Below are 14,697 nucleotides of genomic sequence, written 5' to 3' on the forward strand. Positions count from 1 at the left end.
GATCAGAGCACGTTTATTTTGGGCGTTGGTGTTCACGGGTAAACGCGACGACGCGCGCACATTGGCGGAACCTATCACGCATCAGCATGAAGCTCATCGCATCGTGTCAAAGTGAAACAAACTACAGACGGGGGTGACTGACGTGAATCGTGATCGGTCATAGACGACACAGAGTCGCCTAGGACAGCTACTCGCGTCAAAGCGGTCCTCGTCGGCTGACAAATGGCACCGATCGAGACGTGTACGCGCACCGAAACTGTTCAACGTTCTTGCGTCACAGGAGCGGTGCGTGATTGTAACCTAAACTCGTTATGTGAGATAATACGCCGCTATCATCATTGGAGCGTGGTAGTAGTTTATAAGCAGGGAGATACAGTAGAGAACCCACCGATACGCGTAGACGTAGCAAGTGGAACGACCTGACGACGGCAGCAGGATCGATATGGGTAGACCTAGAATTAGTGCCCACTGGCCTAGCGCTCAGGTAGGCCATTAGTTAAACCTGTCCTCATCAATCCATTTTATTGCTGGGTCCCGACGTCGACGTGCCCGCACCTGACATCTCCACCTCAATCTGCATGCCCCGGCTGTGACCGTCGTCGTCGTGCCAGTCACCACTGAGGCAGGGCTCACCCGAGCCGTCGCCACCCCCACCACCACCATAGATGTGGCGGGAATAAGAAATTAAGAGCCGCGGATCTCATCATAAACCCGATGGGATAAGCTGATTCGGTGCCGCCTTGACTTGCCACCGAAATTAATTCTCTCCATGATTATTGTACAATACTACTAGTAATACTGTTAGTGGCACACTATACTAGCGGCATGGTAGCTAATCTAGACGTAGGACGTCGGGCTCGTGCTTAGCTTTTGTGCAGGACACGCTTTGCCAATTTGATGGATGCGGCCAAACCGCGAGCATCTACGTTCCGGCCTACCAACCGGACACGACGGCAGTAGCGGTGCAGGCAGGGTCACGTTCGCGCCTTGGATACTTGTGCCACGGGCTAAACAAGCCACCACCACCTTTTTTGTCGCGGGAAAACAAACTCCGGACGTGGTAAGTTAAAACTGACGAATCTGTCCTGCTGGGTGCTTTGGCTCTGGCCAAGCTAGCATACAAACTCCTCACGAACAGCGCTTTTGGAGGTAGTTTGATCCTCGGTGGTCGTGCTAAAAAAAAGGGAAAGATTAGTCTTCTCGAGGGGGAGAGAGCGAACAAACCTACCGGTGGTGCAGCTCGTGGGCGCGCCAGTGTCCGCATCCTAGAAGGCGGTGCGGGGCGGTGCGCCTGTGGTGCTTGCCGGTGTGCGTGCCAAACGAGCGGTTTAGTCTCTGGTGACGGGTGGTGGCCACCGGCGTAGAGAAGAGAAAAAAAAAATACTAGTCCAGGCAACGCGAGCACCGGCACACCGGCGCACCGCATTCGGTTTTGGCGGCTCGTATGGGTGTGCACTAGTGATTGGCTCGCGCCCATGCGCGCGGATCATTGAGTGGTTGTATTCTGTTTCGTTTACGGAATAGTGAAAACAGATAGAAACTGATGAGAACATAGATAAGCATAGGGTGACACATATAGTAGATATGGCGGGCACATATAGTAGATACAACATTATACTATATAACTTAGGGCTACAGTTGTGGAAGTTCTATATAGCATTCTGGTTTGCAATACAGAATTCTGCTCTCGGATGAACCTTGCTTTTGCTGATCCATGGACTAATTTTTAGTTCAGATCACATCGGATGTTTGGATACCAATTAGAAGGACTAAACATAAACTAATTATAAAACTAATTGTATAAACAAATCCAATGTTAGTACCTGGGGTTTATGTACTGTTAAGTAGCATTGATGGAACTTGTAATATTTGCTAAGACCTATGGCACTTTGGTGTGATGTTTATCTGCAATCATGAACCTTCATTTGCTTTGGTGTTAATGTTTGTGGTGTTTCAAGTGTTTATTTATTAAGTATATTTTCTTATATTGTTTTGGACATGGATGGGTGAGGAACTAGGGATATATTGTTGGTGTTGTTAATGAGGATGGAGCTCACGGTAGGGTGGCAACTGGGGAGGAAGGCAACCCAGCAGCCCCTCCACCCGATGGAGCCCAGGCTGGGGGGGCAATGCAATGGTCAGTGTTCAGTCTGCCTTCATACTTAGGAGGTTTCATAATCTAGTTGGGCAAGGGGTGAAAACTGACAAAGGATTTAAGGAGGTTCATGTTAGCCAAGTTGTAGTTGTTAGGATGGTTTCTAAATTTGCTTAGGTCAATGTTACCACCAACCAGATTTACAATCACCTGCACAAATAGCGCTAGAGGTGGGTTAAGATTGTTAGGCTTAGGGATCTCAATGGTGCTTTGTGAAATGAGAAGCATCACATGATAGTCCTTGAGGAGGAGCATCTGATTGTCCATATCAAGGTTAGGCCACAACCATATATATCTAACTGTTATGTGTAATTGTTGCCCTTTGTCTAACTATTATACCATATGTCTACCTGTTTGCACAACTAGGATCACCCTGCTGATGCCAGGTTCTTGAACACCCCTATTGAGAACTATGTTCAAATGGAGGCCATATTTGGGTCTAGCCAGGCTACAAGTAGATTTGCCATGGGTTCCAATGAACCCTTAGGTGTACCAACTAACCTTGACCACCTTGAGGAGATGTTATATCAGAGGCCATTGACTTAGGTGGGATTGAAGCTGATTTTGGCAAACCAACTGAAGCATCCAATGGGGTGGACAACTCAAAGGATAGTGATGACAAAGATAAGGAAGGAAGAGGTGGTAAAAGAAGGAAGTTGTGTGAGGAGGAATACCAACTGATGCATGGTATGACTATAGCTATTACCTCTGTTGCAGATGCCCTCAAGATTCCTTAGCATAATGAGGTCCATGAGAATCTGTATGGCTGTGTCATGGCCTGCCCTGGGTACTAACAGGAGGCACTCATGTGTGCCCTTGTCTACCTGCTTAAGAACAAAGTAGAAGGCATGTGCTTTGTTCAGATGATATAAGCTCATAGGATCCTGTGGCTCGGGACCTACCTGAGCCAAACCTACTTCTCCTAGATGCCATTTGATTGGCATATGTGCTTTTGCAAGTAGCCATGCTAATTGTCTATGCTATAGTCTGACTTTTAGGTTAGCACTAACCACTATTGGTGATGATAGAGACACCATTTGAAGCCTGTCCAAGGCTGCATATATTTTTGTATAGCATAGGACACATGGTGATGGATGTGTCACCTTCAAGAGGTGATGAGAAGGGAGCTGTAAGGTTTTGACATGAACACCTGAACTTGTGGTTGTGATGGACCTATTATGTCTTTGTTCTAGCTGATGATTTCTTATTTGCCTGTTTGTTCTTTCTTGATGGTTGTCAATGACATGATATTCAAGGTAAGACCATATGCCTATGATGATTTAATTTTGTGTCCAGTGATCATGCTAGGTAACATCTGATGACTATGAGCTTGTGAGGTACTGGGACATTGTTTGTTCATGTGTTGTTGATCATATTTCCGTTTCTTGTCTAGCAATTTGCCTGTTTGTTCTTTCTTGTTGCCTATTTTTATTGTGATTTATTTGGAGTTCTTGCCACTAATGCTCCAAGCTCAAGGTTAGGGGAGGATGCAAAAAAACAAAAAGAAATTCGAGGTCAACCTTTACTCTATCATAATTTCTTTGATCATATTATATCTTGCAATTGAATCATGTTTTCTTTTCATTATAAGGCACAATGGCTTGGTATGTTGTCTATCGAGGTAGAAAACCTGATGTGTATGCAAATTGGGTCACATGCTACCAACAGGTGTCTGGTTATCCAAACTGTTGCTACAAGAGTTTCACTTCGAAAGAAGAGTCAACTGCATCTTTTCTTGAGTTCACTGGTGATGCAGATGTCCAAGTTCCTATTTTGGGTGCACAAATAGCGGTCAGCACAACATCATGGCTCCATATCATTATTGTGGTGGAGCTTTTTATTATTCCCTACTTTTTATTGTTCTAGGGATGCTTTAAACTAGGGATGCTTGTTCGTAAGATAGCCAGAACATTGGTGGTTGGTAACCTTACAAAAATGGTTCTAAGGTGTTCTGAATATCTGTAATTCACTCTACCAAATAAGACCTCTTGTGCTATCTCATACATGAAAACGGTCCATCTAATTTAACCAAACAGTAGCTTGGCTCGTTCAGGACGATGGGAATCTACAACCAAACTAACGTAAGTGTACCAGGCCATCCCGCCTTTTGCTTACCGGTACCAACCTCCATCCTGTATGCTCACCCCTTCACAACCAATCACGCCTATATGGCCTATTTGGCTCTAGGGTGCTAAACTTTAGCACCCGTCACATCGGATGTTTGGATACTAATTAGAAGTATTAAATACAGATTAATTAAAAAACTAATTGCACAGATGGAGTCTAATTCGCGAGACGAATCTATTAAGCCTAAATAGTTCATGATTTGACAAAGTGTTGCTACAGTAACCATTTCTAATGATGGATTAATTAGGCTTAATAGATTCGTCTCGCGAATTAGACTCCATCTGTGCAATTAGTTTTGTAATTAGATCATGTTTAGTTCTCCTAATTAGCATCCGAACATCCGATGTGATATTGCTAAAATTTAGCACCTGGTATCAAACACCCGTAGACAGTCCCTTCTGTTTTCCTGCTCGAATCATGAGCGGCGGTCGAAAATCTCGACGCTTAGCTCTCGTCGCAACACCTGGCTGGCTCGACGCGCCGCGCGTTGCACCTTCAGCTTCAAGGACCGGGGCCCCAGTGGTCAACCGTCCATTTGACTTTCGTGCAGCAAAGCAGGAAGCTAAAATTTGCCGCACCGCCGCTACGTTTCACCGGCAGGTAGGGCCCACGGAAAATATCTTCCCCAGGGAGACTTTTGTGGGGGTAGTGCACGCTCAGCTGAAGGACAAGTTCCCAAACGTGGGGGCACCGGAATCCAATTCCGCCGGACCCCATCCAGTCCAGCCAGCTACCATCACGAGACCTGAACGAGGACCATGGCAGGCAGACGGGCCCCGATCGGCAGAGGCAGCCGCACGGTGAAGTCCATGGGGACGCGGACACCGCTCGCGCTCGGGTACGCCCGCCCCCACGCCGATGCGCTAGTGCCATCATTTAAACCAGCTGACGCCTCAAGCCCTCTGCCCTCCAGCTCACTGGTCACTGCCAGTGCCACTGTGCCCGCCCATCACTCCACTCCCCCACACCTCGCAGGAGGAGAAAAAAAATATACGTTTCGAAAAAAAACAAATTGGTGCGGCTGTGCCGGGCTCCTACGGCTCGGCTCTCTCCAACCAAAAACTTGAGTCGGCTCCCCAGAGTGGCACGAGTCCGCTTCCTGCAGTTCTGGAAGCCTGCGCTGGCGGCGGGGCGGCACTGGGAGTCTGGGACTCTGGGAGTTGCTGATGGCTACCTTGTCAAATGCAAAAGCACCTACGAGTTGGAGTTAGGACGCAAGAGCGAATTGCAATTAGTGTTATCCTGAACGTAAATTTAGTGTATAGCGATTTAAACAATGTTTAGACGGAATTGAATGGTCTAAACTATTTTGCACTTTATCGCTAAATTATACATAATTATGCTCAGGCCACCACGAGCAGACAAGCAGCACTTAACCACCACGAGCCATCAGGCCACAGAAAGCAACAAAATTAAGCAGTGATCCTATTTCTGGAGCTCCATCCAAACTTCTTGAAGATTTCCATGGCCATTATCTCCAACCTTCGACAACTCTCCCTTAGTGCAAATTGCGCTTACTCTTTAGACAGCATCGATCGTAATCTTGTCCAATACGTTCCTCTGGAGATCACCTGCATGAGAGAGTTAGATATGGATCTTTTAAATACACTTAGGCCCCGTTTGGGTCCAAGGAATTGGAATCTATTTAATGGAGTAGGCTAATTTATGTTGGAATGTGGCATTCCACAACTTTTCAAAGTTTAGATATAAGCCTATCTTAAATTCATGGGGTGGGAGATGGAAATTGATTCTATAGATTATGGTTATTAGATGGAATTCAATTCTTATAGCACGCTCTTAGACTCGCTTCTCTATAGTAGAAGTGTAGCATACAAGTATCTCTCCCATATCACCAACTATAATATACAACTATATTCCACATACAATTATATTAGCTTAATTAATTTGTGTCTAAATTATGATTATTAGGATGGAATTCAATTCCAATGATCCAAACGGGGCCTTAGCGAAAAAGACCAACATAGAGCCGCCACCCCCACAAGAATTTGATGTCTAATTTTGACAGAGAAAAAACCAAGCCAAGAACCAGACATATTCTCAATATTGGATGGTTGTCCTATACCAAAAGTGATATAAACAACATTCCACACTGATCTAGCCACATGACAATCAAAGAATAAATGTTGAATTGTTTCATCTGCACTACTGAAGCAACACTTGGTATCTCCTTGCCAATTCCTTTTAACCAGATTATCTTTAGTTAAAATAACCCCTCTTTTCAAGTACCAAAGAAAAACTTTAATCTTAAGAGGGATTTTTAACTTCCAGGAAGCACATTTTGATGGTATATCCACGTTCCTCGTTAAATCAGCATACAAAGAACTCACTTTGAAGCATCCACTTTTATGCAGATTTAAACTGAATACATCACTTTTCAAATGAACCTGGATTACCCTTGCCACCAAATCCATCCATTTATTCAAATTATCTCCCCGTAATGCCTGTCTAAACGATACATTCAGAGGGGTCGTGCTTAGCATCTTCGCTACTGTGGCATTATTTTACTCTAACCAAATTGCATAGGGAGAGATAAGCAACCATCGGGGGTTCATTCCCAACCCATCTACCCTCCCAAAGCCTAATCTGTTCCCCATTTTTAACTTCAAATTTTCCTCTTGCCATGAGCTGTTCTTTAGCTTCCATAAGGCCTGTCCAGAACTAAGAATCTCCCGATTTCCTAACCACTTGCGACAATGTTTTATTGTTCAGATATTTTTTTTCTTTAAAAGATCTTGCCATAGTCCTTCATTGAGAAGTTAAAACAACCACTTGCTTAGCAAGCATTGGTTCTAAGTTTAAATTCTTATTAGTTGTTTGAAAAGTGGGTGTATAGAAGGATTTGACAAGTGGTGATTTAATTCATGTACCAATTTATGTGATCTGTTTCCTTCGGATAACAGCAAGAATGCAGGCCTCATCAGAATTCAGCGTATCGGCAGGGTTAGACCCAGGTCCTCGAGCTCTGTGGAGGGTTAGCATTTTTTGACTGAGCCTCTGCTATGGCACAGTGGTCAAGCAAAGAGGCGAGCTAACCACCTTGAGATCTTATGGCCAGGAGAAACTGCATAATTCCACAAGTTCAGAATACTGTATTATAGTGTTGTTGCGTTCTCATTTGGACAGCCTGAATGTGATGTTTGGAAGATTAAAGTTTGCAATCTGGAAGTGAGCTAGATAAAAGAATGATAGGTTATGTGAAGTAGGAAAATTAAGAACCTCCAAATCCAAATGATACGTGTATTGCTGATGATCAGACTTGTATTTCATAACTACACTTTTTGACAAATCCATACATCGAACAATTTGATAACTACACTGTACATCGGAATAGAACAACATCAACAATCTCTTTATTTTTTTTGTACATTTTGGTAACTGCAATATACATAGGAATGAAACAGCATCCATGACCTTGCCGTGGTCCTTCCAGAACCACGAAATGGTTTCTGAATCATGTATGAGTGAATACCGTTCACGTTATTTGAAAATTGGCCAAACAAAATGACTAGGACTTACAGAAAACAAGCAATTGAAACTGCATCCAAATTGAACAATAGCAATAAGAAATCGAATCCTCTCAAATCCCAGAGTGGTCCACTGGACCTGCCATGATTCAATTATTTCAGCAGCTCCAGATTTTGCTATTGGTCAAAACCTAGAGTCTGAAGATTGTTCTCTTTACTCTTGGTTCAACTTAGTTTTTCAGATGTTGCTTGCCCCTAAATAAGGATTAATTCACCATTACTTGTACTCTTTTGACAGCCAATAAAGAGATGAAATCACAGGGTCAGGCATTCCATCGAGCATGTTATAGGTTGCGCAGCCTCAGGACAACGCCACTGCACGATGAGGCCAAAGAATTCACAAATAGAGGCTCGGATGCTCATGGTCATTCACAAATTGGAGGCGAAGAATTGACAGATAATGGGTGTATCCGATGATACCGCAGGCATGAGCATGATGGCCGTCGAGCTTCACCAGATGAGCCACGGGGAGGCGACCATGGTGAGCATCTTTTTCGCGAGGCCGGCAGCGGCATGCCGGCAACTCAACAGTCAAGCACGAGGACCGCGGTGCTCTTCTTCGTGAGGTGGGCGGTGGACGAGTCGATGCGCACGCACCTCGAGCCGACGTGAGGTCGCCGCGGCTCTGAGCTTGAGCCTGCGTGGACACCCCTATTCGTCACGAGCGTCGCTTCAGCTGAGCCTCAGCCTGTCAGCCAGCAGCTATGCGCCTGTGCCACACTGTCACCCCAGTCCCCTCTCTAGCCATAAAAACTCGCGCGGGGATCGCCTCGTCGCCGCCACCCACGCCACACCCCACCCCACCCCACTCACTCCGTCCTCCCCTTCCCAGGCTTCCACCCACATTGCCCAGCAGCTAGCTACTGGCCGGCCAGCTCCCGTGGCGCCGCGCCGCTACCAGGAGATGGAGAAGCACCGGTGGTGCCTCGCCCTCGCCTCCCTGCTGCTGCTCCACTCCCTGCCGCTCCGGGCCGCGGGGTACCTCCAGGAGCGCAAGAACTACATCGTGCACCTCCGGCCGCGGGACGGCGGCGGCGGCTCCGTCGAGGAGTGGCACCGCTCGTTCCTGCCGCAGGCGGCGGCCGGGCCGGACTCCGTGGCCGACGGCGAAGGCGGCCCGCGGATCATATACTCATACAACGATGTGTTCCCCGGCTTCGCGGCACGGCTGACGGACGAGGAGGCGGATGCGCTGCGAGCCACGGACGGGTGCGTGCGCCTGTACCCGGAGGTGTTCCTGCCGCTGGCCACCACCCGCTCGCCGGGCTTCCTCGGCCTCCACCTCGGGAACGAGGGCTTCTGGAGCCGCTCCGGGTTCGGGCGCGGGGTGGTGATTGGAATCCTGGACACGGGGATCCTGCCCAGCCACCCGTCCTTCGGCGACGACGGGATGCAGCCGCCGCCCAAGGGCTGGAAGGGGACCTGCGAGTTCAAGGCCGTCGCCGGCGGCGGATGCAACAACAAGATTATCGGGGCGAGGGCGTTCGGGAGCGCCGCGGTCAACTCGACCGCGCCGCCGGTGGACGACGCGGGCCACGGCACGCACACGGCCAGCACCGCCGCGGGCAACTTCGTCGAGAACGCCAACATCAGGGGCAACGCGGACGGCACGGCGTCCGGGATGTCGCCGCACGCGCACCTCGCCATTTACAAGGTGTGCACGCGCAGCCGGTGCTCCATCATGGACATCATCGCCGGGCTCGACGCCGCCGTCAAGGACGGCGTCGACGTGCTCTCCTTCTCCATCGGCGCCTACTCCGGCACGCAGTTCAACTACGACCCCATCGCCATCGCGGCGTTCAAGGCCATGGAGCGCGGCATCTTCGTCAGCTGCGCCGCGGGGAACGCCGGCCCAGAACCCGGCACGGTCGGCAACGGCGCGCCGTGGATGCTCACCGTCGCCGCGGGCACCATGGACCGCGCGATACGGACCAATGTCAAGCTCGGCAACGGCGAGGTGTTCCACGGCGAGTCCCTGTTCCAGCCGGGGAACAACTCCGCCGCGGATCCGCTCCCTCTCGTGTACCCGGGCGCCGACGGCTTCGACGCCAGCCGCGACTGCAGCGTGCTCCGCGGCTCCGAGGTGACCGGCAAGGTGGTGGTCTGCGAGAGCAGGGGCCTCAGCGGCCGCGTCGAGGCGGGCCAGACCGTGGCGGCGTACGGCGGCGTCGGCATGATCGTGATGAACAGAGCGGCGGAGGGGTACACCACCTTCGCCGACGCGCACGTCCTCCCGGCGTCGCACGTGAGCTACGACGCCGGCACCAAGATCATCTCCTACCTCAACTCCACGGGCAACGCGACGGCGAGCATCGACTTCAGGGGAACGGTCATCGGGTCGTACCCGTCGCCGGCCGTCACCTTCTTCTCGTCCCGCGGGCCCAGCAAGGCCAGCCCGGGCATCCTGAAGCCGGACATCACGGGGCCCGGCATGAACATCCTCGCGGCGTGGGCGCCGAGCGAGTCGCACACGGAGTTCTCCGACGGCGGCGCCGACCTCTCCTTCTTCGTCGAGTCCGGGACGTCCATGTCGACGCCGCACCTGAGCGGTATCGCCGCGCTCCTCAAGAGCCTACACCCGGACTGGTCCCCTGCGGCGATCAAGTCGGCGATCATGACGACGTCCGACGCCGTGGATCGCACCGGCCTGCCCATCAAGGACGAGCAGTACCGCCACGCCACGTTCTACGCCATGGGCGCGGGCTACGTGAACCCGGCGCTCGCCTTCGACCCCGGCCTTGTCTACGACCTCCACGCCGATGACTACATCCCCTACCTCTGCGGGCTGGGGCTCGGGGACGACGGCGTCACGGAGATCGCCCACCGCCCCGTTGCCTGCGGCAGCGTCAAGGCCATCACGGAGGCACAGCTCAACTACCCGTCCCTCGTCGTGAACCTGCTGTCCCAGCCCATCACGGTGAACCGCACGGTGACCAACGTGGGCAAGGCGAAGTCAGTGTACACCGCCGTGGTGGACATGCCCAAGGACGTGTCGGTGATCGTGCAGCCGCCGATGCTCCGGTTCACGGAGCTGAAGGAGAAGCAGAGCTTCACCGTGACGGTGCGGTGGGCCGGCGAGCCGAACGTCGCCGGCGCCGAGGGCAACATCAAGTGGGTCTCTGACGATTACATCGTGAGGAGCCCCCTTGTAGTTACAGGGAAGGGCGAGTAGCGTTCAAAGGCAGGCGGCTGATTTTGCAACCGTGATGCAGAGTATGTATAGCGTCTGTAGGCTACGGCACCTTTGTGGTTCGTTTGTATAGGCTGCGAAATTGGAGTTTCCCCGCACGACGTATGGTACCACAGCTGCAATTTTGTTGTGTAAATAGCGGAGATAAATCTGTGTCCTTGGAATATCAGCCTTGCATTTGGGGCATAGTTCTTGCAAGCGATGTAGCATGCTGGGACAGGGTCACATGGTCGATCATGTCCGACACACAGAGCTCCTAGCTGATCCAGAACGTGTTCAGCACCACCAACAAATATGAGCTTTAGATTTTTTTTTCCTTTTAATCTTCCTAAATCATAGCTACTGTACTAAGCGAAAAGCGACGATGCAGTACTACCGTTACACGGTTCATCCTTTTGCGTTGCTTACTGAAGAAGTGCTCTTGTTCGGTAAGTAGAAGGATCGTGCTACTCATTGCCACCTTTTGAGATGTGATTCGGCCGCCACGTGTAAATGTTACCCAAACAGTACGCAACAGCAACAACAAAGCGATGGCCTCGGGATATCATCTTTCATTTTTCCTAGAGTCGACGTAGTTCAGTTTCTGAACTTGATGAAATTCTGCCCTTACATTTTCTTTTTTTTTAAACAAAGCAGAGCACAAGCAGAGCACTGCTACTTCATTTAAAGATTTAAGGAGAGTCCTTACATTTTCTGAATTAAAAAAATGCAGTCAAGATTTCTAAACAACATATTGCGACATGACTGAACATGTCAATAATCAGAGGTGATCTACGATGTGTCCACGTGCCTATAGATGTTCATTCAGGCCGCCCCGCCCGGTCCAGCCCGGGCCCAGCATGGCCCGTTCATTTTCGTGCTGGGCCTGACCAGTCACGATAACCCCATCGTGCCGTGCCGGCCCAGCCCACGGGCCTCACTAGCGGCCCATGCGTGGGCCCGTGAGGCCTTTTTCGTGCCGGGCCGGCCCGAAGAGCCCGGCCATTTTTACGTGCCGGGCCAGCCCACAGCCCGTCAAGAGGAAAAAAACTTCATCGCATAAGGGTGAAACACTGATTCACAATCTAAGATTTTCAAGTTCATCAAACATTCAAAAATCAAAATAGAAGGTTAATCAACAATCACACATTCATCACATGGACACAATCACACATAAAGTCAGAAATCATAATAAAGGAATTATTAGAGCTGTTAACACCTGATCTATGTGATCAAGTGTTGGCTGCCTCATTAAAAACCTTCCTAGGTAAAAACTCACCCTTGTAAAAAAATCCTAGGAAGGGAAAAAGAGTACAGCCAGCTTAAGACTCAAGTTCAATTCAACATTACAGTTTACAGACATTGAGACACACACACAGACATAACATCTTTGAACTAGAACACCCAACTGGTCAAGCCAACACCAACAGGCAACAATCCAAGTCCACAGGCTTCAGCTTCATCCTCCAGCCCTCCAACAGTTCAGCTTGTTCCTGGGGTAGGCCTAGAGGTGCACAACAGCATAAGTGTTAGCATTTGAAAGTGTTTAACAATTGAACAAAAGATGAGTTAGTAATGAACTTACTTACTAGCTTGGCCTTCATCCATGTCTGGGTAGGGGCTTTTGTAAGTTTCCTCCAGTTCATTGACCTCCTTCTTAACATCATGTTGTGCCCTTGCATCTCCCAACTCCCAATCCTTGAGGCAGGTCAGCATCTCCACCGTCTCCGGCAACAACCGTCGGCGCCGCTCCTCAATCACCCTGCCAGTTAGACTATAACAAGATTCCGAAGAAACAGTGGAAACTGGAACAGACATAACATCTTTAGCAAGTATGGACAAAGTAGGATAGGAAAGCTTGTGCTCATGCCACCAACTAAGTATGTTGAATTCATCGTCATAGCAAGTAATAGTATCATTGTCCAAGTAGGATGACAGCTCAGAAGCAGGAGATATAGGAGGTGTAGATGAAAGAACAGGAGAACCATATGAAATAGGACCACCAAAGATCTTACCCCATGCTGTTCTTTTCTTACCAGTAGTAGCTGTAGGTTGAGCGGGCCTTTGCGTCCGAACTGCACCAAACTTATTTTCATACTTATTAAACAACTTATGGCAGGTGGCAGTCGGGGTGTCCCTCAGGTGTTAGGCCTCAACCGCTCCGTCACTCAGCGGCGCGCGGCACCCGATGGGGCGACGGATACCTGCAAGAAAAATAGGAGAGAAAGATCAGGAACAACTAGAGGATCACCAGAACAATAAGGGATCGGGAGGACAACAAGGAAGAAGACAGTTACCTGCGACGCCGGAGCCCGGAGCAAGAGAAGAAGACAGTTACCTGCAAGAAGAGGATCAGGAAAACAAGAACACGATCAGGAGGATCTACATCAGGAGAACAAGAAAAGGATCAGGATGATCTACATACCTGCGACGCCTCAGCCCGGAGCTGGAGAGGACGACGGGAATAAGATCAGGAGAACAAGAAGATGATCAGGAGGATCTAGATCTAAGGATCAGGAGGATCTAGATGTAGATCCAGATCCAGGGAAGCGGGACGGGAGGAGTCAAGGAGCGGGGAGCGGAGGAGTCGAGGCGAGGAGGCGGTGCCGGTGGCAAGCCGGCAAGGCACCAGGGAGGCAGGGAGCCAGAGAGGCGATTAGGCGGAGGCGCGGACGCGGACGCGGAGGAGGTGAGCCGGGAGTGGAGGAGTCGAGACGAGGAGGCGGCGCGCCGGTCGCCGTCGGCCATCGCCGGGACGTGGGATTGGGGGCTGCGGGTGCGGGACGGGACGGGACGGGAGGAGCCGAGGAGGCGAGGAGCCTGGAGCGCAGCGGAGGAGACGAGGAGTCGAAATCGGTCGAGAGAGGCGAGGAGGCGACGGGTGGAGGGGAGAATGGGGTAGGGTTTGCGAAGAGGGGCGCGGCCGGCCGCGGGGGGCTTATATATGCCCCCCCTCCCGACCGTTGGCGGGCTGCTCCGGCTGCTGCTGGGCCGGCTGGCTGTTCGCTTGACGGGCCAGCAACGGGCCGGTGGTTCGTTTTCGTGCTGGGCCGTGCCGCCCGTCGGGCTGAGGCACCGGCCCACGCCCGGAACGATTATGCGGGCTAAGCCAGCCCAAGTCCAAAGAGTTACGAGTCGGGCCGGACTAGATACGGGCTAAAAGTACGGGCTTCGTGTCGGGCTCTCGGGCTGCGGGCTGCACGTACATCTTGACGTGCGAGGCGCCAACAAGCATAAGCTTCCGATTGCCTTTTTCCAAGGATCACGGCCACTGTACTATGCCAAAAGCAACGACGCAGTGCGACCGACCCACGGTGATGTTCGCGGCTTACCCAAGAAGAAGGGCTCTTGTTCGGCAAGTACTACAAAGGATCATGCCACATTGCCACCTATTGTCACTTTTTTTTTGCGAGATGTGACTAGATATTCGTAGGCACCGATTCCAGCCTGTGATCTTTTTTTAGGATGGCTTGGCTCGTGTAAATGTTGGCCAAACAGTAAGCAACAAAAGCACGTAGATATATAGTACAAATGCACATGAGCCTTTTCGGCTGTCTGGCACATGACATGCCTTGTGCGACTTGTCCCCGAAATACCCCGGGCAACAGTTAGGGCCCGTTTGGTTCCCTTTGCTTATTTTTAAGCAAGTGTCACATCAATATTTAGATACTAATTAGGAGTGTTGGCTTCTGACTCTGAAC

The 14,697-nt window shown here is 50.4% G+C and overlaps 1 protein-coding gene across 1 annotated transcript; it reads left to right on the forward strand.

Moving 5' to 3' along the window:
• The first annotated feature begins 8,588 nt into the window (after positions 1 to 8,588).
• LOC101766770 (subtilisin-like protease SBT1.2) lies at positions 8,589 to 11,337 on the forward strand. Its single transcript, XM_004983808.3, has one exon. The coding sequence runs from the start codon at positions 8,732 to 8,734 to the stop codon at positions 10,997 to 10,999; it is 2,268 nt and encodes a 755-aa protein (XP_004983865.1). The 5' UTR covers positions 8,589 to 8,731; the 3' UTR covers positions 11,000 to 11,337.
• Positions 11,338 to 14,697: the final 3,360 nt, after the last annotated feature.

The sequence above is a fragment of the Setaria italica genome, chromosome IX (assembly GCF_000263155.2).
Source record: "Setaria italica strain Yugu1 chromosome IX, Setaria_italica_v2.0, whole genome shotgun sequence".
Classification (NCBI taxonomy): domain Eukaryota; kingdom Viridiplantae; phylum Streptophyta; class Magnoliopsida; order Poales; family Poaceae; genus Setaria; species Setaria italica.